This window comes from Andrographis paniculata, unplaced genomic scaffold (assembly GCF_009805555.1).
Source record: "Andrographis paniculata isolate CXL003 unplaced genomic scaffold, ASM980555v1 Contig71END, whole genome shotgun sequence".
NCBI classification, from domain to species: Eukaryota; Viridiplantae; Streptophyta; class Magnoliopsida; order Lamiales; family Acanthaceae; genus Andrographis; species Andrographis paniculata.
The window spans coordinates 4,954,556-4,980,930 of record NW_026137608.1 but is presented as its reverse complement, the minus strand read 5'-3'; the positions used below and the strand labels follow the sequence as shown (position 1 = coordinate 4,980,930).

Here is a 26,375-nt window from a genome sequence, read left to right as displayed (position 1 = left end):
TAAAAAATATCTCTTCAAACCAAAATACAAAACAAACACACCCTTAATATCCCAAAAATTTATTTATTACTCCTTCAGTCTCACTTAATTTGTCAATTTTTTCTATCTCCGTCAATTCGATTTAATTTGTTCATTTTTTTTTTATTTCGATCAATCTCACACAATTTGTCCTTTTTTTAAAAATATATATATATATAATTATAGATTTTAATCACATTTCAAAATTTATAATTTATAAATTTTTTATTTTAAATAAATTATTTAATCATCTTTATTTTAATATATAATTAATTTTATTTAATCATAATTACTTTTATAATACATTTATTTACTAATTATATGATAACTAAAACTGTGTCTAAACTAAATAGATAATTTAAGTGCAACAAGGAAAATAATACTCTCTCCTCTCTGTCACATAACTACATATCCATTTGGTTTTTGTACAGAATTTTAAAAATATTAGTATTATATTGGGATGAAGTAGAAATGACTAAAATAACCTTATTAGTATTGTGATATAAAAGTAATGACATTTGTATAATATATTATAGTTGTAAGGATATTTGTAATGTTAAATAAATAATACATTTACTAAAATAAAATAAAATAAATACTTTATTATAAAATAGATTAAAATAAAAAAATAAAAAATTTGTCATGGGAGCGAGGGAGTAGCATTAAAATGGCACGGTCTAAAACCCCGAAGCGTGTATTATACTGTAGTGTTTATTACTTTGGAGACATTGGCAAGAAAATGCATCGGAAAGGAAGAAGAGAAAAAGACCAAAGAGCAAAGTAGCATTTAAATAAATAATTAAATAAATAAATAAAATACAATCAAAGAGAGAAACAGACAGACAGAGGCAACACTTTTTTCACTGTCGTGTCACATGCAGCAGAACCTGTAGCACAGCAGTTTAGGGTTTCACAGAGGAGAGAGAGACGGACCCCCACCCAATTTCCCAATCCCTAGCCCCCGCCATTAATTCAATCGTCCATCCATTCATGTCTGCTGCTTTCCCCTTCCAATTCCAATTCCCCGCAGACCGCACCAATTTCTGCACAAGCCATTTCGATCTCGATCTCTTGGCGAAGGAGCCGTAATTACAGCAGAGAGGCGGAGGAGAGGAGACCGAATCGAGGCCCACTTTTCACCCATTCGCTAAAATCCACTCCACAATAATTACTTGTACCCAAAATCCAGAGAAATGCTAAAAAGCACACCCCACCCCTGCTTTCTCCCTACGCTCCAAACGGAAAGTACAGCTGGAGGCCTTTGGGGCGAAGCCGGAACTGGAAGCCTTTCCGCCGGGGAACAATTGGAGTGAGAGAGCTTCCCTTTGATGTTGTTGTTGTTGTTGTTGTTACTATTACTACTTGTTTTCCATTTCTTTTGGAGTTTTCGTGTTTGTTTGATTCGGTTCGAGCTGCTGGAATTGATTCTCTTCCGACGAGATTTGCTCCAATTTTCTTCGGAGGGTTTCGTTTTGACTCCACGCCCACCAGGTGTTCGATATTTGGCGCAACAGCTGAAATCGAAGAATGCCTAGACCAGGTCCGAGGCCGTACGAGTGCGTTCGAAGAGCTTGGCACAGCGAACGCCATCAGCCAATGCGGGGTTTGATTATCCAACAGATTTTGAGGTACTGATGTTTCGGATTTTCCTATTTTCGATTTAGGGTTAATTTTTAGTTTCGAAGTTTCTTGAATTTGTTCGAAATTTCTTTGAATAGGCTTGTACATGAAAATCACTCTGCTGCTACTAAAAAGAACAGAGAATGGCAAGAAAAGCTTCCTGTTGTGGTCTTTAAGGCCGAAGAAATTATGTATTCGAAGGCTAATTCTGAGGTTTAATTCATTTGCTGATTCGATTTGGGCTTAGTTAGTTTAATGTTCTTGTTGTTGGAAATGTAGCTGTCCTAACTTTTCGATCTTCGATTAGGCCGAATATTCGAACGCCGAGACGTTGTGGGAGCGCGTAAATGACGCCGTGGACACGATTATTCGAAGAGATGAGAGTACTGAAATTGGGGAACTCTTGCTTCCATGTATTGAAGGTGCAAAATTTGTCAATGTCTTTTGTTAATTTTCGATAAATTGCTTAATTTTGTCGTGATTTGATGTTATTTAGATCGAATGTATCGTATTTTCAGCTGCCCTTAACTTAGGTTGTGTTCCGGTAAGAGCATCTCGAAGCCAACGCCTGAATAATCCACGGACTTACCTCCGGCCGGCGTATCAAGAATTCGGTCATTTAGATAAATCTAATCTGATGCCTTCGCAGACTTCGAATGATTCGATGCGCAAAGCCCCGAATGTCGGTTCTCCACGCGTTGTTTGGGAGAATAACGCCCAAATTATGCCAAATGCCAACCGTCGCGTGGATTCTCTCGCCGAAAAATTCTGCCCCGTCGGAAATAGAAACAATATGGAACTGGAGGATAATTCCAACAAGGCATCGGTGTATCCCTTGTACCACGGAATTCATCTCAGGCGCGACGCAATGGCGCGACCTTTGGTTGCGCAGGAACTGCTGAAATCTGATCCGATAATTGTTGGCGTGCCGATATATTCGTCGCCTGAAGTGGCTGAAAACGGGTGCCTGCAGAATTTGTTTCCAGGTGGTTTAGCAGAAGAAAAATGGAAATTAAATACAGCAGACGGCAAGGGGAAAGAACCCCACGTGGATTTCGACTTGTCCTTACGATTGGGATTGTTTTCTGAGTCGAACACGGACAGGGAAAAGGGTTTGAGCCGTGGAAGTTATGGAGTTCACGATGCATTTTCTCATGAGATGAACCAGTCGAAAGAGGGATTTCCTTTCTTCCCCATGGAACCTGCGCACGGGAGTGTGGATTTAGATTCTAGGAAACGTAAGCTGCCTTTTAAAGCCGATGTAGAAAATGATCAGATTTTCTGGTCGCGGGATTCGACATTCCATTTTGCCGGGCAATGGAAAAGCCGAGGTTTGTAGTAATTTTCTTTTTTTGTTTATGTATGTATCTTGCTGAGAAATATCGAAATGGGCAATGAATTCTTGTGTTTTGGTATTTGCGTCGTGACTTCTATGCCCGTGATCTTCTTGGTCGAAATTGGTTGTGAAAATTGGTATTTGCACTTGTGTTTTGTGTGAGCATATATATTTGCTATTTGCTACTTGAAGTTACATTTGCTGGGAAATTTGTTCGATTGATCAACTCTTATTTTTTCCAGTTGCTTGTGTTTCGATAGGAAAATTGCTCATACATAACGACATGAACTTGTTTTGTTAAATGACTTATGCTCTATCTTTATATTTTATTTCTTTATGACCTGAGAATCTTTCAAGTGCACTCTCAGTAAATTTTTGATCAAATTTAATAGCCTACAGACTAGGCCAACAAGGTAATTGGCGAATCAAATAAGACATTACAATACGATAAATTACTTTTACATAACACTCCATGAGCGTATGTTGCTATATAGGCGGCAGGTTTTGTGCTGATCCGACTAAGTAAGCATGGTGTTGATTTGACCAGATCAATATATATTATAGGAGTGATTCAGGTATGTTTATATACATATTTTACAGTATATATTGTGTTATAAGATAGCATATATTGACTTATGATATAATATATGTTAGTATTATAAAGATGTATATATGTATAAATATTACTAATAATCTTTGTAACATTGTTGATGTAATTTTTCAACAAAAATAAAGTAAAATTCAAAGATATAAAAAATATCCTTAAACTTGATTAATTAGTGCCTGAGATTAGGAATCTCTAAACACGGTACAGAAAATAAACTGGAAAATAAAAGACTGAAATTTAAAGTGGTGATCCCCAAATCTGACTTTGCTTTGTTGAAGTTGATTGAAGATACCCTGCCAAACGATGATCCAAACCCTTAAATGTTCTCTGGGAAACTGTACTGAAAACCGTCGCCCGAACGGTTACAACGTCTCCTTCCCCACCGTCTTCCAACCCTTCTCCTGCTGACACGTGTCCTCAGCAGACCAAAATTATCCCTATATTTCACTCTTTGAGCCGACCACAAACCTTCCGCCCTTTTGGCCCGACTGCCAATCTACAACCGTATTGGTCCGACTGCCAATCCTCCAGACTTGCAAACCATCTGACTTGTTTGGATTAGCTACAGACATCCCGACTAACAAACCATCCGACTTATTGGTCCCGCCGCAGAGTTCCGACCTGAGAACTTCCCGACCTATCCAACTTGAGGACTTACCGCCCTGAAGACTTTTCGACCTGTGGACTTTCCGACCTGAGGGCCTCCCGACCTGCGGACTTCCCGTCCTGAGGGCCTCCCGACCTGCGGACTTCCCGTCCTGATGACTTTCCGTCTTGGGGACCTCCCGACCTGAAAACCTTCCGACCTGAGGTCTTTCCGTCCTGAGGACTTTCCGCCTTGAGGACTTCCACCCGACCTGAAGACCTTCTAACCTGAAGACCTTCCGACCTGAGGTCTTTCCGTCCTGAGGACTTTCCGTCTTGAAGACCTACCGACCTGAAGACCTTCCGACCTGAGGTCTTTCCGTCCTGTATTTTCCTTAGAAATAAACCTATTTTCCTTGATTTCCTCACGGTGTCCTTCAGCCAGTACAATCAACTCTATTGCCAGGCCCATTCTTCTTTTTACCTTGGGCTTTTTAACCTAATTCTAATTTTCATACGTAACAAACATATTATGATCGGATCAGCACTATGCTGACTTAGACCGGATCAACAATTAATTATGCTATATACTTGGTTATGTTCTTCTAAATTTTATGTAAATTTATTCTGTTTTCCCTTTATTTAGGTTGATATCCGCCTAATTCCACCGTCTGCCTCATACTCTCCACCGTCTGCCTCATACTCTCCAACCCCCTCTCCATCGTCTGCACCATACTCTCCAACCCCCTCTCCATCACCAGCTCCATACTCTCCAACCCCCTCTCCATCACCAGCTCCAGACTCAGCGCATTGTTGTTGCCCGACAGCAGATCAGCGGGCGGCGGCGGAGCATTGCCCAGCTGCTGATCACCGGGCGGCGGCGGAGCATTGCCCAGCTGCGGATCACCGGGCGGCGGCGGAGCATTGCCCAGCTGTGGATCACCGAGCGGCTGCAGATCATTGCGTGGCGGTGGCGGCGGCGGCAGCGCATGACACTTGCTGTAGGTCCAGAGAATTCCCAGGACAGCCCAATAAAAAAGAATGTATATTGGCAAAAGCCATATACATCCTGCAATAACATATAGCAAAATCTGATACCAAGTGGATCTTAATATAGTTAAACTAAACAAGCAAATATAACTGCTCCAAATAGTACTTACACCTAAAAATTCTATCGTATCCGCCAAACTCTTTAATATTTCTATTTCTTGTCTTACTATTTCTCTAAGACAAAAAGTAATAAATAACAAAGCATTACCTAGAAACAAACTAATCAACACAACGTCCTCTATCCAATCTAATTTCGTCGGTTGAGCCAATAAATATGAAAATATAGCTAGACTAAAAGAAATGGAAGAATTGAACGTTGATTGCCCAACGTTATATCTAACAAACACCGTAGCCACCTCGCGGGGCTTTGGCGGACAAGAAAGTCTATCGTCTTGGTTTTGATTCTCATTCATATTCATATTGCCGCCTGTGTAGAAAAGATACAAATAAAATTAAAAAAATCATAAAAATAATATAATGGAGCTGCCAAAGAAATATATATATATATATTATTATTGAACTTACCTTTCAAAAATAAAAACAACTACCACTGGCCGAAGGATCGGGTTGAAGAAGAAGTAGATGGGGGAAGAATTTCGGCTGCTAGAATGTGGCTGCGAACCAACCTGGTGCCTTTTTTTTTCTTTTTCTTTAAACTCCGGCGGGCAGGGAGGGTGCGGTGGCGCGGTGGCGGTGGCGGGGAAGGTAGAAGAAGAAGACAGGGTGCGGCGCGCGGCTGTGTGGGTGTAGTAGGGTAAACACCTAAAATATTCTATAATAGTAGTATTAATTTTTATTTTATATTTTAAATTTTGTAATTTTTTTTTGTTATATGCTTATGTTTAATTTAAATTATTTTATTATCTATTACACCAATAATTTTATAATTATTTTTATTTATTTTTTAATTTAATTATTTACTGAATTTATTATTTAATTATTTTTAATTGTAACAATCTAATTAATTATTTATATATATGATTTTTATATAATAAATAAAAAATAAATATATCTAAATAAAATTAAAATCGAATTTAATTATTATTAAATAAAATTCAAATTTAAAAAATAGAAAATAAAAAAGAAAAAATACTAAAAATGAATATATATAAACCGATGTTTCAAACCATAACCGACCGACGGTTTATAAATAGTAATTGAAATCTCGTAATCGAAATCGTCATTGAGAACGTTGGTTTCGGTTTATATTTTGACAAATCGTAATAAGCAGTTTAAACAGTTTGGACAAGTTAGCTATGGGTTTATTATTTTGATTTTATTTTTTATTTAAAATATAGGGAATCGTATCGACAATATAAAAAATAATATATTATGTTGAATGTTAACTTTTGAAAGAGAATACTATATATATTATAAATCGTGTCAAAAAAAATAGTGGGTAAACAAATTTTATATACTTTCAACTTATTTGTTTGTATTTTTGTTGATGTAATTTTTCAACAAAAATAAAGTAAAATTCAAAGATATAGAAAATATCCTTAAACTTGATTAATTAGTGCCTGAGATTAGGAATCTCTAAACACTGTATGGTACAGAAAATAAACTGGAAAATAAAAGACTGAAATTTAAAGTGGTGATCCCCAAATCTGACTTTGCTTTGTTGAAGTTGATTGAAGATGCCTTGCCAAATGATGATCCAAATCCTTAAATATTCTTTGAAGAAACTGTACTGAAAACCGTCGCCCGAACGGTTACAACGTCTCCTTTCCAACCGTCTTCCAACCCTTCTCCTGCTGACACGTGTCCTCAGCAGACCAAAATTATCGCTATATTTCACTCTTTGAACCGACCACAGACCTTCCGCCCTTTTGGCCCGACTGCCAATCTACAACCGTATTGGTCCAGCCGCAGAGTCCCGACCTGAGGACCTCCCGACCTGTCCGACCTGAGGACTTTCCGTCCTGAGGACTTTTCGACCTGCGGACTTTCCGACCTGAGGACCTCCCGACCTGCGGACTTTCCGTCCTGATGACTTTCCGTCTTGAGGACCTCCCGACCTGAGGACCTCCCGACCTGAGGACTTTCCGTCCTGAGGACTTTTCGACCTGAGGACCTCCCGACCTGAGGACTTCCCGACCTAAGGACTTCCCGACCTGAGGACCTCCCGACCTGAGGTCTTTCCGACCTGCGGACTTTCCGTCCTGATGACTTTCCGTCTTGAGGACCTCCCGACCTGAGGACCTCCCGACCTGTATTTTCCATAGAAATAAACCTATTTTCCTTGAGTTCCCCACGGTGTCCTTCAGCCAGTTCAATCAACTCTATTGCCAGGCCCATTTTTTCTTTCTCCTTAGGCTTTTTAACCTAATTCTAAATTTCATACGTAACAACTTGCCCGCCGCCAAGGGACTTTCAAACGCCATTTATCAATCGACGTTTGGAAGTTCATAAATCACCACCCTCTTGAAAAATTCCCTTAGCAACTGCACCAGTTACTGCAACACTCCTGAATAACTTCCTTTCCTCAATACGAGCCTTTGTGAATCATAATCTCAACCACTCTAAACATGGCGAATCGATACATTCCTGCCCTTCCCTTCGACGGAACCCTCCCAGAGGGCCCGTTTTCAGCCTCGAAAGTACTAACTCCGACCATCCAACCATACTGCACTACTCCCGAAGACTCAAATCGGATGAGGGAAGTTTTGGAATCCCGAAATTCCTTGGCCGTCAACAACTCTACTTACCAAGCAGTTCGCATTCGAGACAGCATCAAAACCCATCTCACAGACCCAAAAGATCCTTATCGCTCTTGGTATCGACGGGTATCAGAACACTTCCAGACCCAATGGCGATCTCAAAAAATCGACCAAGCGATTCTATTGTCCACCATGCCGATCAATCTGCACGAGAAGGTGCTCCTAGCTATGTCGGCCTTCTGGAATGCAGAAAATGGGACTCTTCTCTTACCGTCGGGCCCCTTTGGTCCGACTCTCATGGATGTGGCGATGATCGCTCATCTCCCAGTCGTGGGTGTAGACCCTGTGATGGGAGCCCTAGATGGGCAGGAGCCACCAGAAGACCATCTAGGGTGGTCTTTACAAGGCGTGAAGGAATGGGGCTGGACAAAGTTCGCGACTGACCAGCAAGGGGCTCCAGGGACCCCCGTAACCGACCGGGAGCATACTGCCTTCATTCTCTTTTGGCTTTGTAGGTACATCATTGTTTCCCCCTCTAAATGCGTCCTTTCTTCTCACCTCGACCTGGCCATTCATATCGCGTCAGGTCGGTTCTTTTCCCTCGGCACTCTGTTTTTAGCCAATCTTTTTGAAGGTCTCACTAGAGTTAGCCTTCGTTTAACAGATAATGATAATAGAAAATTAGACACCGCCGCGTCGGGTCCTTTTTGGTTTTTAGAACTTTGGTTCCGTCTTTACTTCCCCGACGCGTTCAACTTAGGATCTCCACCCACTATGCCAATATCCGAAAAACATTTGGGATTAGCCCTCAACCGACTCTGCTTAGGACGCAGTAAACTCCAATCCTCCGACCCAATAATAACCACAATTTTGACAGATACCCGCAATAACTCCCGATTTTATATGTATAAAAAATATGCGGGTTATGCTCCCGACCACTTTTGGCCCTTTCCGGCACCAAATCCTCTTCCAACTTCTGAGCCTTGTCCTCATCCCACTTATCCTTTTGCCTGGGACGTTGCCCTCAAACCCAGGTCTCTTTTTAGCAGTAAAAAACTTGATAAAAAAGGGCAAAAAACTTTTTACACCTTTAATTACGAACCTCAATTCATGGCGCGCCAGTTCGGCTGCCGCCAAGGTATCCCTGGACCCGTCGCTTGTCCTCATATAATTTTTCAAAGTCCTGACCGATGGGTACTGCCTAATTCAATCCCTTCTTATATCTCCCAGCTCACCACGTATATAGTTTCCAATTCTTATATTCCTTTCCGCTCCAACCCTGAGACTGTAAATACATTCAATGAATGGTGGTCGGTTGTATGGGCCCTGATTTCCCCTGATAAGGATCGGTTGCTGAACGTACTCCTTCCCCCCCAAGGATTGGTTCTAGGGGCAGCTAGACATACCAGCACTCAGCAACAAACAGCCGCCCCGGGAGTCGGATCTAGCGTCCCAATGCGGAAAAGGAAAGCTTCCCAGCTGCAAACACCTCCGACCTCTGGGGCCGACCAGCAAGCTCCGGCGGCCCCTGGAACTACTAGGACGTCAACAAGGACCCGACCCCGAATAGGTAATTTTTCTGAAAACCGTGAACCATTTCACTATATCTTAACTTTGATTTCACTCATTTCATTCACCAGAACCGACCTTGGTAGCGCCGACCACACAAACGACGCCAGCCCCAGCCGACCAATCAATTGTCCCTTTGGTTCAGTCTCAGGCACTTCCTCTCCAAACCCCTACTCCACTTCTCGCTTTGCCAATGAGCAGTCGGGCGGAGGACCCGACCGCCATACATGGCATCAGACTCATCCATTTCGAAAGAAGAACCGGCTGCCCTTGCCGAAGCTGACCCTCAAAACAACATCCCTACTGCTGCTAATCCCGAAATAGTCCAATCGGATGCGGCCGCGCTGGAAGCCGAAGATACCTCAGCTGCGGCTGTCCCAGTTGCTCCTGAGGTACCGGCTGCAGTGGCCCTACTTCCAGCAATCGAGTGGCAGGCAGAAGAACCACCTGTGGCAGCTCAACCTCCAGAAATAGAAGAACTTTCTTCGTCCGATTCGGAGACTTCTGTGAATTTGGTAAGATTAAACCAATTCGTGCCACAGTATTTCTTTCTAAAAACACTAACTGTTTTATATACGACTTTCTATAGGGACCCAGGTCGGCACCTCAACAACCATTCGCAGCAGCCGACGAATCGGCTGCTGCTATACCAGCTGTCCGCCCCCCTCGACCGACCTCATTGTTGCCTCCTTCAATTACAGCAGTTCGCCCAGAGGTAACATATATCTTACTCAATCGTTCCTAAATAATATACACCTCATTTGAAATACTGATTGAAACTGTAAGACTTGCAGGGGCCTTCGGACTTAGCTATCCTATCGACTGTTCCGGTTCCAGCGGAAGCCCAAACTATATTCACCGAAGCCATTAACCGTCCCCTTCCAGAATTAAGATCCGACTTCTTGGACAAACTCATTCAGACGGTTGGTGGCCTTCTTTTTTACACTCCGACGGAATCGCCAGCCGTCCCCATTCTGCATCGGCTGATGGAGAGACTCACTGAGCTCAAGACTGAAGTATTAGTTATCGGACTCCTGTCAGCCGAAACGCCCCAGCCTGTCTTCGATCAAACAACACTGGAGAATTCTTTGGCTAAGACCCGAGAATCTCTTCAGCAAACTACTGGAAGGTTGGGCGGTCTCCTTAGCACGAAGGCTCTAGTTGATGAATCCATTCAGAAAAAGGAGGCAGAATTGCAGGAGCTAAGGAAAGAACAGTCCATCCTGGATAGTCAAATTGCCAATGAGCAGCGTCTGCTTGAGAGGTATACAAAGAACGAGGCCGAATTGGATCAAGAGCTGAAAACCCAAGCTCGATCTCAATTTATCAGAAAATATCAAACGGCTGCTGATACCAGAAGGCTATCCAGGGATGAGGTCAAATGGACAAATATAAAAACTGCCCTAGGGGCACTTTTGTAATACTTCCCCCTTTGTAACATAATTTGACTTAGTAATATATTTTTCCTTCTTCTCTCAAAATAAGGATCACCTTCCAATTTCCAACTTTTGAGGAACCGAAACAAACTCCTCCCTTAAAAGAACAATGTTTCTCACATATTAAGAAACACACCAAATTCCAAGGCATATTTTGAAAACCAAAACACTTGAAGTGTTAACAAACATGGCGAACGACCGACCTCATGTTCCATCAAGCAACTGGGAAGGTGTTCTTCAACCCTTCTTTGTAGGTAATCACCCTGTTGGAGGCCATGCAGAAGACTTGTTACATATACTCAAGCAACTAGACTTCAAATTCCGATTCTCCCAACGAGGTAGAAGAACCATTCATCGCGTCATCCGCCTAATGGAAAAAATCATTGAGGGGTATGACACTCTTCGTGACATCCTTAGCCGCATCCCTGACCTCCATCATTACATGGAATTGATTGAACATCACGCAGCAACCATACTTCCAGACCTTGGTTGGGATAATATATTTTCCAATCAACGAAAAGTCTTTTCAAGATTGCGTACCATTGTTGACCGTGAATATCAAGCCATAACAGATATGCAAGCACGTACCAATCAAGATTTAGACGAAATGCAAAGCCAATGGGAGAGGTACCGACCAGATTTGGAAGATCTTATCGAAGAAGAACCAAAACTAATATCCAATCATTGGGATGAAAATTCTGATCCAGAGGCAGAATACCTCCCACAAATACATGACGACTAACAGAAATGAACCTTAAAATAGGTTCGAACCCCATAAATGGGTTCTGAATAACATTTTGTTTCATGCAGTTTTGTTATCTGAAAAGGCAGGATAATACCTCTTCAGATATTTAGCATTAATACAATCATGTACTCTCTTACCTTCATGATTTACAATAATGAAAGCGCCATTTCCAATATTTTTCTGAATAATGTATGGTCCTTCCCAATTCGGTGACCACTTTCCCAATTGGTCAGTTTTCTTATATGTAGGAAGAATGGTCTTCCAGACTAGGTCTCCCTTTTGGAATGTCCTGCAAAAAACTTTCTTTCCGTAATTCCTTGCTCTGATTTCACTCTGTTTCACACTTTGACCTATTGCATGGAGTCGGTTAACATCCAAATCCTCCAACTGTTGCAACATAAGCTGTTGGTATTCTTTTGTAATATCACCATCAGTAAATTCTGTTCGGCCAGACGATACTCGGATTTCGGCTGGTAAAACAGCATCTTGGCCAAAAGTGAGTTGGTACGGTGAGAACCCTGTGGCCGTATTTCTGGTATTCCTGTGTGCCCATAAAGCCCGATACAATAACAAATGCCACTTTCTTGGGTTCCCTTCAACCATCTTCTTTATAATCCCAATAATGATCTTATTTGCTGCTTCCGCTTGTCCATTGGCTTGGGGATAATAAGGTGACGAATGGTGTAATCGGACACCAAATTCTGCCAAGAAACTAGAGAACTTTTCCCCTGTGAAAACCAGGCCCTGGTCGGTTGTTATAGACTGAGGAATACCATATCTGTAAATAATTTGGTTCAAAACGAAGTCTATCACTTCTTTCTGATCTACATTTTTCAAAGCAACTGCTTCTACCCATTTGGTAAAGTAGTCAGTCGCGACCAATATGAAACAATGATGTTTCGATGAAGCAGGATGTATCTTACCAATGATATCCATAGCCCATGATTTAAAAGACCATGGTTTTGCCAAAAATTGCAATTCGGTTACTGGCAAATGGTTTAAATTTCCATGTCTCTGACATTCCTGGCAGCCTTTGGCAAATTGTATGCAATCTTCAAAAATCTTTGGCCAGAAAAAACCCAAACGATGAATGGCCCATCTCATATTCAGACCTGCCCGATGAGCTCCACATATCCCACTATGTACTTCTGTCATTACCTCTAGAGCTTCTTTAGACCCCAAACATTTTAAAAGTAAACCTTCAAATGATCTCTTATACAAAATTCCATCTATCAATTGAAAACGTAAAGCCTTCAATCGTATCGCAATTGAAACATTCGCACCTGGATTTTGTAAATACATGATAAGTTCTGTTCTCCAATCGGTCGCTGTTCCACTGGTATCTTTATGTCCGACTGTAACTACGCCGTCGGGCTCCTGTCCGACAGTCTCTTGTCCGACCATTCGATCACATATTTGGTCTGTCTTTCCTTCTATGTCTGACTTGACCCCCGAACACATATCCTCCAGAATTCCTTTGCAGGCCCTTTGAGCCAACTCATCAGCACGTTGGTTTTCTTTCCTTGGAATGAACTCAATTATTACTTCTGAGATTTTTGTCAGTAACCGACCCACAATGTCCCTGTATCTGCGAAGATGAGGGTAATTGCAAACATATTGATTGTTTACCTGGTTGATTACTAGTTGAGAATCCCCTCTTATGATTACAGACTGGACCTTCCTGGCTATTAAAGCCTCCAAACCCAAAATTAAAGCTTCATATTCTGCCGAATTATGGGTCATGGCTTCCAATCGTAGTTGTAAGTTGATCTTTTGACCGTCAGGTCCTTGCAAAAAGACCCCTGCTCCTGATTTGTTTCCAGAGGTGGAACCATCAAAGAACATCAACCATGTTCTGGTACTTATATAAGGCACACATCCGACCTGTAGATTATTCAGATATGATGGACAACTGAGTGGTCGGACACTATCACAAAAGGAATATCCGACTTGTGAGAATTCTGCTAAGAAGTCGGCTACTGCTTGTCCCTTGATTGCCTTCAAAGGGGAATGTTGGAGATCAAAAGGAGCCAATTTGATGGCCCACTTCATGAGTCTGCCCTTCATAGTAGGTCTCTGTAAAATCAATTTGATGAGATCCACCTTTGATATGACCTCAATTCTTCTGGGCAGCAAATAATGCTCGAGTTTAGTGCAAGCGAAGACCAATGAATAACACATTTTTTCTGGCATAGTGTAATTCAGTTCTGATCCTGTAAGGGTTTTACTGAGATAGTAAATTGCCCTTTCCTTCCCGTCATCACCATCCTGTGCCAATAAACAGCTAACCACTTCATGTGTATTTGCCAAATAAAGTTTGAGCGGCCGACCTTGTTTAGGAGGCATTAAGACTGGAGGGTGAACCAATGCCTGCTTGATAGCATCTAAAGCCGTCTGTTGATCTGGACCCCATTCAAAAGCATTTTTTCCAGCTTTTAACAATTTAGCAATTGGTCTGACCTTGCCAGCAGCATTAGAGATGAAACGCCTCAAATAATTCACCTTACCCAAAAGACTTTGGATTTCTTTAACCGTCTTGGGTGGCCGACTGTCAAGAATGGCTTTAGCCTTATTAGCATCGATTTCAATTCCTCTCTCATGAACTAAAAATCCTAAAAAGCTCCCAGCTGATATTCCAAAAGCACACTTGGTTGGATTCATCTTCAACTTGTACTTCTTCATTCTTCCGAATGCCTCTTCAAGATTTCTCAAATGTTCGTTAAAACTGGAGGATTTAACAATAACATCATCAATATAAACTTCCATAGATTTGCCAATTAAATCATGAAAGATTGAATTCATGGCTCTTTGGTAAGTTGCCCCTGCATTCTTTAACCCGAATGGCATGACTGTCCATTCATAAATACCTAAAGCCCCTGGGCACCTGAATGCTGTCTTAGGAATGTCTTCTTCTGCCAGAAATATTTCGTTATAACCTGCATAACCATCCATCAAACTAAGGATTTTATGCCCTGCTGCTGCATCAATCAACATGTCGGCCATAGGCATCACATATTCGTCCTTAGGGGTAGCTAGATTCAAATCCCTGAAATCGATGCATATCCTTATCTTACCATTTTTCTTGACCACTGGTACAATGTTAGCCAGCCACTCCGCATAACGGCAAGGCTGAATGAAACCCACTTTGAGAAGTTTTTGGATTTCTTCCTTGATTTGAGGCATCAGATCCGGGCTCATTCGCCTTGGGGGTTGTTTATAAGGTTTGCAACCTTCCTTGATAGGCAATCGATGCTCTATCAGACTTCTTTTCAAACCAGGCATTTCTGAATAATCCCATGCTAAACAATCAATGTTGTTTCTAATAACTTCGAGCATCATTGTCTGTTGCTCTTTAGACAAATAACCACTTAGCCTGATCACTTTTGGAACCAATTCGGTTCCAAGATTAAACTCCAATAATGGGTCTTGTGATGAAGCTGTTGGTTCTGTTTTTTCTAATAAATCAGGCCAACGAAATTGTTCATCTTCTTGGAGGTGAACATCAAGAATCTCTTTACTATTTTCTGCTTTATGTAATAACTGCTTTAAATAGAACTTATTAATAAGAGAACTACATACTTCTAAACTTGTATCACCCATAACAGACAAATTATACGAGAATAGGTGTGGCTTTATCATGAGCCATACAATAAAGTTGTTCTTTTAATAGAACATCGAGTTCTGGCCAGTGACTTTATAACCCTTGTTTGGGTATTCCCTGGCCATATATAACTGAGACATCGGAGCCAAATGACTGGAATAAAAAACTGACTCTTCAACTTGTTCTGATACATCGAATGGGTTGTCATTTGCTTCCATTTTGAAGACCTGATTTCCTTCCCAGAACATTAATTGTTGATGTAGTGTTGATGGCACACATTGAGAGGCATGAATCCAGTCTCTTCCCAGCAAGAGAGAGTATGTAGTATCTGCATCCACAATAAAGAAAACAGTGGAGATCTTTTTTGGTCCGACTTCAATTGTGGCAACCATCATACCTTCAGGCTTGGTCGGCTGCCCTGTAAAGCTTGTCATTTCGAATTCCACAGGAGACAGATCATGAATTCCTTTCCCTAGCTTCTTGAGAGTCTTCAATGGCATAACATTAAAGACTGCTCCATTATCCACAAAAACCTTAGGTGATTGGTTTCCCGCAAACGTGAGCATTAACATACAGAGGTTTCAAATGGGAGATGGCACCCTCTGGGATAGGAGGAAACACTATCGAAGGTGTCTCCGACTGAGACTCGGGATCTGAAGCCTTTGCCCACTCTGTTTCCTCCAATTCGTCATCTGCCAAGAATGCCCATAAAGGTTCGTCCGTAGGATCATCTACCAGACTTGCCCACATCGGTTCATCTCTTATCTGATTAATCTCTGTCATTCGACAAGGGATTCGTGGCCCTAGACGAGATTTAACAGATCTCGAATTTTCCTCTGTAGTTACAACTTCTTCCTTTGTCTTATTCCGAGATTGAACCGTCAAAGATTCTATACGGAATTCTTCAGGAGATGGATTGATGTTGATCCGTTCACAATGTTGGCATCTAAAACCTCTAATTATTTCATCTGATATTCCTTTACCTTTCCCCTGTCCCGACGAACTTCCTTTGGTATACTCCGAAACGCCTAATCCGTCGTTCGGTTGCTTTCTTGAACAGACCCGAATGGACCGATTTTTTGGAGATTGAATGGCTGCTCCCTGCTCGTTGGTTGTTTGTTCTGTTGAAAAGACTCTAATGGACTGATCTCCTGCCGAGTGGTCGGCTGCTTTTTGTTCGTCGGTTAGTTGTTTTGCTGAAGGAACTCGTTTCCCATACTTCGCAGCATACCTGCGTTTGGCATTACGAATCTGTGTACGATTCATACCTGGGAAACGAGGATCTATATCAACTGGTAAAGGCTTTTTATTTCGAGCCCAATTGTTTCCGACTGACCCTGTTTTTCTGGTCGGGTGGTCACGCACTAAAACCTTTTCTTTCACCTCCACATTAAAAGAACCGTCTGGATGGTCCCATTTTTCAGCGACTGGCTTTTCACAAACTTTGAGTCTTTCTTCCGGTCGGCCACTGTTTGGCTGACTTCCTTTTTTTGTTCCGGGGCTTGCCTGAGTTCGTTCCCCTGTTTGTCCACTATTGGCCGAATTTTTTTCTGTTTCCGAACTTGGTTGGATGTCAACCATTGCCGTTGTTACTTTCGGAAACGGTTGCTGGTCTACACCTAAAGTGATGTACTTGAGCCGACCTGTCTTGATGGCTTTTTGAATTTCCTTCCTGTCCCAACCTGAGGACCTCCCGACCTGTCCGACCTGAGGACTCTCCGTCCTGAGGACTTTTCGACCTGCGGACTTTCCAACCTGAGGACCTCCCGACCTGCGGACTTTCCGTCCTGATGACTTTCCGTCTTGAGGACCTCCCGACCTGAGGACCTCCCGACCTGAGGTCTTTCCGACCTGCGGACTTCCCGACCTGCGGACTTTCCGTCCTGATGACTTTCCGTCTTGAGGACCTCCCGACCTGAGGACCTCCCGACCTGAGGACTTCCCGACCTGAGGACCTGCCGACCTGAGGTCTTTCCGACCTGCGGACTTTCCAACCTGAGGACCTCCCGACCTGCGGACTTTCCGTCCTGATGACTTTCCGTCTTGAGGACCTCCCGACCTGAGGACCTCCCGACCTGAGGACTTCCCGACCTGAGGACCTCCCGACCTGAGGTCTTTCCGACCTGCGGACTTTCCGTCCTGATGACTTTCCGTTTTGAAGACCTCCCGACCTGAGTTTTCCTTAGAAATAAACCTATTTTCCTTGAGTTCCCCGCGGTGTCCTTCAGCCAGTTCAATCAACTCTATTGCCAGGCCCATTTTTTTCTTTCTGCTTGGGCTTTTTAACCTAATTCTAAATTTCATACGTAACACTACTATTATAGAATATTTTAGGTGTTTACCCTACTACACCCACACAGCCGCGCGCCGCACCCTGTCTTCTTCTTCTACCTTCCCCGCCACCGCTACCGCGCCACCCTGTCTTCTTCTTCTACCTTCCCCGCCACCGCCACCGCGCCACCGCACCCTCCCTGCCCGCCGGAGTTTAAAGAAAAAGAAAAAAAAAGGCACCAGGTTGGTTCGCAGCCACATTCTAGCAGCCGAAATTCTTCCCCCATCTACTTCTTCTTCAACCCGATCCTTCGGCCAGTGGTAGTTGTTTTTATTTTTGAAAGGTAAGTTCAATAATAATATATATATATATATATTTCTTTGGCAGCTCCATTATATTATTTTTATGATTTTTTTAATTTTATTTGTATCTTTTCTACACAGGCGGCAATATGAATATGAATGAGAATCAAAACCAAGACGATAGACTTTCTTGTCCGCCAAAGCCCCGCGAGGTGGCTGCGGTGTTTGTTAGATATAACGTTGGGCAATCAACGTTCAATTCTTCCATTTCTTTTAGTCTAGCTATATTTTCATATTTATTGGCTCAACCGACGAAATTAGATTGGATAGAGGACGTTGTGTTGATTACTTTGTTTCTAGGTAATACTTTGTTATTTATTACTTTTTGTCTTAGAGAAATAGTAAGACAAGAAATAGAAATATTAAAGAGTTTGGCGGATACGATAGAATTTTTAGGTGTAAGTACTATTTGGAGCAGTTATATTTGCTTGTTTAGTTTAACTATATTAAGATCCACTTGGTATCAGATTTTGCTATATGTTATTGCAGGATGTATATGGCTTTTGCCAATATACATTCTTTTTTATTGGGCTGTCCTGGGAATTCTCTGGACCTACAGCAACTGTCATGCGCTGCCGCCGCCGCCACCGCCACGCAATGATCTGCAGCCGCTCGGTGATCCACAGCTGGGCAATGCTCCGCCGCCGCCCGGTGATCCGCAGCTGGGCAATGCTCCGCCGCCGCCCGGTGATCCGCAGCTGGGCAATGCTCCGCCGCCGCCCGGTGATCAGCAGCTGGGCAATGCTCCGCCGCCGCCCGGTGATCAGTAGCTGGGCAATGCTCCGCCGCCGCCCGCTGATCCGCTGTCGGGCAACAACAATGCGCTGAGTCTGGAGCTGGTGATGGAGAGGGGGTTGGAGAGTATGGAGCTGGTGATGGAGAGGGGGTTGGAGAGTATGGTGCAGACGATGGAGAGGGGGTTGGAGAGGATGAGGCAGCCGATGGAGAGTATGAGGCAGACGATGGAGAGGGGGTTGGAGAGTATGAGGCAGACGATGGAGAGTATGAGGCAGACGGTGGAGAGGCTGGTGCAGCATCTGCTGCCTTCTTCCGGCCCCTCCCTGCCTACTGTCACTCCTCCCGCCAGCAACAACGACTAGCTTCTCTTTCGGTGTCAAAGAATTGTAAATAAACGTAGATTTTTGTTTTAAAAACTTTTTAGACTTGTTTAAAGACTAATGTCTTTTGAACTACTTTCAATTTATGTTTTTTACTCGAACTTTACTTATTTAATTGATAAGCTGGTGCGCTTTAATTTTAAATTCCTATTTAGTTGTTTGTATTAATTGATTTTAGCCTTAGCGCCACAACGTAAGACTCATTGATTGATGAACGAGCCTTCCGGTGTGCCGTGACAGTGACACTCCGGGGTGTTACACATTGGGGTTGTTAGGCTGAAATGCTGAACTGATTAGTAAAGTGAGTCGTTCCAGTTACTTGTGTTTGTTATTCGAAGTTTTGCCATAGTCACTCACATATACTTGTATGTCTCTGTTGAAAACACAACCAAGACAAAACATTCCAACCTTAGATAGATTAAGTGATTGATGTTATACAGTGCTGTTACATGGCTAATAAATTTGGTTAGTTTATGCGGTGCTTGCATGTTATGTTATTGATTTGCATTGGCTGAATAGATCCTGAAGGAAAATATGAGGAGTGACTTAACTGAACTTGCCAGACGTGGAAAATTGGACCCTGTTATAGGACGTGATGTTGAAATAAGGCGATGCATTCAAATTTTATCCCGTAGGACAAAGAACAACCCTGTTATAATTGGGAAGGAAAACTGCTATTGTTTTCCAGCCTCTAGACTCCAAACAAATCAAGAAAATTGTTGAAATTCAGGTAAGAAAAATAAAACTTCATTTAATCTTAATTCCTACTATTCAATTACTTTTTTGATAAGTTGCATATCATTCTTGTCAAGGACAGAAGGAGAGGTATTCACAAACTTCCTAGGAAAAGCTAATTCAATAGTATAATTGGGGTGGGTGGTTTTTGGATGACTATTTTACGTGTATGTTTTTCAGTTTTACAGAAGATGTGAATTTTTTGGACTAGGATATGCCATGGTTAATTAAAACTCATTTGATCGTTACTTAGTTAGTCGTTTAATGTAATTAATCAAGGTGACGACTAGCTACTTGAACGTCGTTATGTGTATGAGTTTTGGCATTATATGTGGGGAACCAGAGCTGTCACACTCTGATGCTCCTTTGTTTTTCTTTATTGTTTGTTTGTGATTTGGTTAATATGCTTTTACACTGATATTTTTTTTCCATCATTTTATTATATATACAGCTACATTGAGTAAAAGACAGGCTGAAACAGAAGAACATAAACTTTCACTACACGGAGGAATCCATTGAACTGCTGGCCACATTGGGCTTCGACCCTAACTTTGGAGCCAGACCCGTAAAGCGGGTGATACAACAGATGGTGGAGGAGAATGAGGTTGCAATGGGAATCTTAAAAGGTGAAATTTCTGAAGAAGAAGATTTAGTTGTCCAAAGATGCACCATAACAAAACCAATTGTGCATCAAAAAGTTGGAAAATTCAGCTAGTACTTTTGGAAGAGCCTTGAATACATAAAACACAGGAAATCACCAAAGCATACTTTTGGAAGTTTTAATAAGAAATATCAAATCTATAGATAAGGCAAGGCATTCATCCCAATATAAAAGATGGAATTCTTAAGGAAAGGATATCTAGACATCTAGTTTAAAAAATAGGGTTAGTTAAATGAACCACTGTACATATATATATATATATAACAGATGTAATAGATGAACAATACATAAAAGATGAAATGGCTTATAAGAATATGCAACTTCCAACCATCAAATTAGTATATAACTTATGAACCATTAAAACAATAAGAGATGGCAACCTAATTTACCTAATAAGCTAAAAGAGGGCACAATGAAGATGACTAGGAGTTTATAGATGGGAATGCAGGACAACAAGCAATGGAAAACCTTTGAAAACCACATGATGTTGTTTATTATGCTTGGTTTTTAAATATATGGTTCTGCAACTTATGATTTTGTTCTCTAATGGTATGTTTTGTTACGTTTGGGTGAACAAAAATATAAGATCTAGCGTCTTCTATAATTGTCTGCCAGTGCCACATAGAAATAGATACTCTAGCTAATCACATCATTAAGACTAGAAGATTGCATAAGGTTACCAGATCAGGGTCTGGACAGAGGACTCTTTTCTAAGTAACTCGTATTTGGTGTTGCCAGACAGTTTGGTAACATAGGACAAAGTGTTTGAGTTTCTGCCACTCCTAACTAACTCAAGAGTCTATCTGCTGCTACCAAATAAACAAACAGTCTTTATTTATTTACCATTTTTGGAAAGGAAGCAAGCAAGGAAGGAAGGAACCCCATTTGGTTTGGAGGAGAGACAATTTGTTTCCATGATGTACCAATGTTGACATTAAGAAAATAATAATAATAATAATAATAATAATAATAATAATAATAATAATAATAATAATAATAAAATAAAATAAAATAAAATCAATTGCAAATCTAATCAATAAATAGTTAAGAGGTAGTTGGGAGCACACTTACAATAGGAGGCATCAGAGGCTGAATATCCACGTGGACTAACCAGCAGGGCAACACCTGAAACATCAGAAGTGTCACCAAGGAAAATAGCAAATTCCACCGATGAGGCAGTGGAGGGAACTCTCCAAAATGATTTTTTTTCCCCAGAAAATTTAGGGGAGATGCCACTAGTAGGGTGCAGAACCTGCTGTAGTCTCAACCTACATAAAAGAAGGTAAAGCTAATATTCACACAAAAAAGCATTCCAATACAACATCAATAATTTTAAAGTAAAATATGAGTAATCTTCATTGGCTGCTGTAATAGATAAGCAATACATTAAAGATGAAATGGCTCATAAGAATATGCAATAAATATAAATAAGACAAAGAAACAATTCAGATCCTCCATAGAATACCCAAAACTTAGATTGCCTTGTAAATCATGTAAAAGTGAACTATGTCATGATTAATCCACAAACATACTAGTAGACTTTCACATTAAATTTGAGGGTAAGTCAATGACATAGTCCTTTGGCTCACGTTGTGGCGCTAAGGCTAAAATCAATTAATACAAACAACTAAATAGGAATTTAAAATTAAAGCGCACCAGCTTATCAATTAAATAAGTAAAGTTCGAGTAAAAAACATAAATTGAAAGTAGTTCAAAAGACATTAGTCTTTAAACAAGTCTAAAAAGTTTTTAAAACAAAAATCTACGTTTATTTACAATTCTTTGACACCGAAAGAGAAGCTAGTCGTTGTTGCTGGCGGGAGGAGTGACAGTAGGCAGGGAGGGGCCGGAAGAAGGCAGCAGATGCTGCACCAGCCTCTCCACCGTCTGCCTCATACTCTCCATCGTCTGCCTCATACTCTCCAACCCCCTCTCCATCGTCTGCCTCATACTCTCCATCGGCTGCCTCATCCTCTCCAACCCCCTCTCCATCGTCTGCACCATACTCTCCAACCCCCTCTCCATCACCAGCTCCATACTCTCCAACCCCCTCTCCATCACCAGCTCCAGACTCAGCGCATTGTTGTTGCCCGACAGCGGATCAGCGGGCGGCGGCGGAGCATTGCCCAGCTACTGATCACCGGGCGGCGGCGGAGCATTGCCCAGCTGCTGATCACCGGGCGGCGGCGGAGCATTGCCCAGCTGCGGATCACCGGGCGGCGGCGGAGCATTGCCCAGCTGCGGATCACCGGGCGGCGGCGGAGCATTGCCCAGCTGTGGATCACCGAGCGGCTGCAGATCATTGCGTGGCGGTGGCGGCGGCGGCAGCGCATGACACTTGCTGTAGGTCCAGAGAATTCCCAGGACAGCCCAATAAAAAAGAATGTATATTGGCAAAAGCCATATACATCCTGCAATAACATATAGCAAAATCTGATACCAAGTGGATCTTAATATAGTTAAACTAAACAAGCAAATATAACTGCTCCAAATAGTACTTACACCTAAAAATTCTATCGTATCCGCCAAACTCTTTAATATTTCTATTTCTTGTCTTACTATTTCTCTAAGACAAAAAGTAATAAATAACAAAGTATTACCTAGAAACAAAGTAATCAACACAACGTCCTCTATCCAATCTAATTTCGTCGGTTGAGCCAATAAATATGAAAATATAGCTAGACTAAAAGAAATGGAAGAATTGAACGTTGATTGCCCAACGTTATATCTAACAAACACCGCAGCCACCTCGCGGGGCTTTGGCGGACAAGAAAGTCTATCGTCTTGGTTTTGATTCTCATTCATATTCATATTGCCGCCTGTGTAGAAAAGATACAAATAAAATTAAAAAAATCATAAAAATAATATAATGGAGCTGCCAAAGAAATATATATATATATATATTATTATTGAACTTACCTTTCAAAAATAAAAACAACTACCACTGGCCGAAGGATCGGGTTGAAGAAGAAGTAGATGGGGGAAGAATTTCGGCTGCTAGAATGTGGCTGCGAACCAACCTGGTGCCTTTTTTTTTCTTTTTCTTTAAACTCCGGCGGGCAGGGAGGGTGCGGTGGCGCGGTGGCGGTGGCGGGGAAGGTAGAAGAAGAAGACAGGGTGGCGCGGTAGCGGTGGCGGGGAAGGTAGAAGAAGAAGACAGGGTGCGGCGCGCGGCTGTGTGGGTGTAGTAGGGTAAACACCTAAAATATTCTATAATAGTAGTGTTACGTATGAAATTTAGAATTAGGTTAAAAAGCCCAAGCAGAAAGAAAAAAATGGGCCTGGCAATAGAGTTGATTGAACTGGCTGAAGGACACCGCGGGGAACTCAAGGAAAATAGGTTTATTTCTAAGGAAAACTCAGGTCGGGAGGTCTTCAAAACGGAAAGTCATCAGGACGGAAAGTCCGCAGGTCGGAAAGACCTCAGGTCGGGAGGTCCTCAGGTCGGGAAGTCCTCAGGTCGGGAGGTCCTCAGGTCGGGAGGTCCTCAAGACGGAAAGTCATCAGGACGGAAAGTCCGCAGGTCGGGAGGTCCTCAGGTTGGAAAGTCCGCAGGTCGGAAAGACCTCAGGTCGGCAGGTCCTCAGGTCGGGAAGTCCTCAGGTCGGGAGGTCCTCAGGTCGGGAGGTCCTCAAGACGGAAAGTCATCAGGACGGAAAGTCCGCAGGTCGGGAAGTCCGCAGGTCGGAAAGACCTCAGGTCGGGAGGTCCTCAGGTCGGGAGGTCCTCAAGACGGAAAGTCATCAGGACGGAAAGTCCGCAGGTCGGGAGGTCCTCAGGTTGGAAAGTCCGCAGGTCGAAAAGTCCTCAGGACGGAGAGTCCTCAGGTCGGACAGGTCGGGAGGTCCTCAGGTTGGGACAGGAAGGAAATTCAAAAAGCCATCAAGACAGGTCGGCTCAAGTACATCACTTTAGGTGTAGACCAGCAACCGTTTCCGAAAGTAACAACGGCAATGGTTGACATCCAACCAAGTTCGGAAACAGAAAAAAATTCGGCCAATAGTGGACAAACAGGGGAACGAACTCAGGCAAGCCCCGGAACAAAAAAAGGAAGTCAGCCAAACAGTGGCCGACCGGAAGAAAGACTCAAAGTTTGTGAAAAGCCAGTCGCTGAAAAATGGGACCATCCAGACGGTTCTTTTAATGTGGAGGTGAAAGAAAAGGTTTTAGTGCGTGACCACCCGACCAGAAAAACAGGGTCAGTCGGAAACAATTGGGCTCGAAATAAAAAGCCTTTACCAGTTGATATAGATCCTCGTTTCCCAGGTATGAATCGTACACAGATTCGTAATGCCAAACGCAGGTATGCTGCGAAGTATGGGAAACGAGTTCCTTCAGCAAAACAACTAACCGACGAACAAAAAGCAGCCGACCACTCGGCAGGAGATCAGTCCATTAGAGTCTTTTCAACAGAACAAACAACCAACGAGCAGGGAGCAGCCATTCAATCTCCAAAAAATCGGTCCATTCGGGTCTGTTCAAGAAAGCAACCGAACGACGGATTAGGCGTTTCGGAGTATACCAAAGGAAGTTCGTCGGGACAGGGGAAAGGTAAAGGAATATCAGATGAAATAATTAGAGGTTTTAGATGCCAACATTGTGAACGGATCAACATCAATCCATCTCCTGAAGAATTCCGTATAGAATCTTTGACGGTTCAATCTCGGAATAAGACAAAGGAAGAAGTTGTAACTACAGAGGAAAATTCGAGATCTGTTAAATCTCGTCTAGGGCCACGAATCCCTTGTCGAATGACAGAGATTAATCAGATAAGAGATGAACCGATGTGGGCAAGTCTGGTAGATGATCCTACGGACGAACCTTTATGGGCATTCTTGGCAGATGACGAATTGGAGGAAACAGAGTGGGCAAAGGCTTCAGATCCCGAGTCTCAGTCGGAGACACCTTCGATAGTGTTTCCTCCTATCCCAGAGGGTGCCATCTCCCATTTGAAACCTCTGTATGTTAATGCTCACGTTTGCGGGAAACCAATCACCTAAGGTTTTTGTGGATAATGGAGCAGTCTTTAATGTTATGCCATTGAAGACTCTCAAGAAGCTAGGGAAAGGAATTCATGATCTGTCTCCTGTGGAATTCGAAATGACAAGCTTTACAGGGCAGCCGACCAAGCCTGAAGGTATGATGGTTGCCACAATTGAAGTCGGACCAAAAAAGATCTCCACTGTTTTCTTTATTGTGGATGCAGATACTACATACTCTCTCTTGCTGGGAAGAGACTGGATTCATGCCTCTCAATGTGTGCCATCAACACTACATCAACAATTAATGTTCTGGGAAGGAAATCAGGTCTTCAAAATGGAAGCAAATGACAACCCATTCGATGTATCAGAACAAGTTGAAGAGTCAGTTTTTTATTCCAGTCATTTGGCTCCGATGTCTCAGTTATATATGGCCAGGGAATACCCAAACAAGGGTTATAAAGTCACTGGCCAGAACTCGATGTTCTATTAAAAGAACAACTTTATTGTATGGCTCATGATAAAGCCACACCTATTCTCGTATAATTTGTCTGTTATGGGTGATACAAGTTTAGAAGTATGTAGTTCTCTTATTAATAAGTTCTATTTAAAGCAGTTATTACATAAAGCAGAAAATAGTAAAGAGATTCTTGATGTTCACCTCCAAGAAGATGAACAATTTCGTTGGCCTGATTTATTAGAAAAAACAGAACCAACAGCTTCATCACAAGACCCATTATTGGAGTTTAATCTTGGAACCGAATTGGTTCCAAAAGTGATCAGGCTAAGTGGTTATTTGTCTAAAGAGCAACAGACAATGATGCTCGAAGTTATTAGAAACAACATTGATTGTTTAGCATGGGATTATTCAGAAATGCCTGGTTTGAAAAGAAGTCTGATAGAGCATCGATTGCCTATCAAGGAAGGTTGCAAACCTTATAAACAACCCCCAAGGCGAATGAGCCCGGATCTGATGCCTCAAATCAAGGAAGAAATCCAAAAACTTCTCAAAGTGGGTTTC

At 42.2% G+C, this 26,375-nt stretch overlaps 3 protein-coding genes across 3 annotated transcripts; all 3 read left to right on the top strand.

The window, feature by feature from the left end:
- The first annotated feature begins 863 nt into the window (after positions 1-863).
- On the top strand, positions 864-3,215 carry LOC127265078 (uncharacterized). The gene is made up of 4 exons (XM_051294756.1): positions 864-1,646; positions 1,737-1,851; positions 1,946-2,060; positions 2,157-3,215. Exons 1-4 carry the CDS (start codon positions 1,546-1,548, stop codon positions 2,975-2,977), a joined length of 1,152 nt encoding a protein of 383 aa, XP_051150713.1. The 5' UTR covers positions 864-1,545; the 3' UTR covers positions 2,978-3,215.
- A 5,866-nt stretch (positions 3,216-9,081) lies between these two features.
- LOC127265008 (uncharacterized) lies at positions 9,082-10,930 on the top strand. The gene is made up of 3 exons (XM_051294645.1): positions 9,082-9,960; positions 10,035-10,160; positions 10,240-10,930. The coding sequence occupies exons 1-3, from the start codon at positions 9,673-9,675 to the stop codon at positions 10,864-10,866; spliced, it is 1,041 nt and encodes a 346-aa protein (XP_051150602.1). The 5' UTR covers positions 9,082-9,672; the 3' UTR covers positions 10,867-10,930.
- A 4,889-nt stretch (positions 10,931-15,819) lies between these two features.
- LOC127264838 (uncharacterized) lies at positions 15,820-18,631 on the top strand. Its single transcript, XM_051294382.1, has 2 exons — positions 15,820-15,856; positions 18,351-18,631. Exons 1-2 carry the CDS (start codon positions 15,820-15,822, stop codon positions 18,629-18,631), a joined length of 318 nt encoding a protein of 105 aa, XP_051150339.1.
- The last annotated feature ends 7,744 nt before the right edge of the window (positions 18,632-26,375 follow it).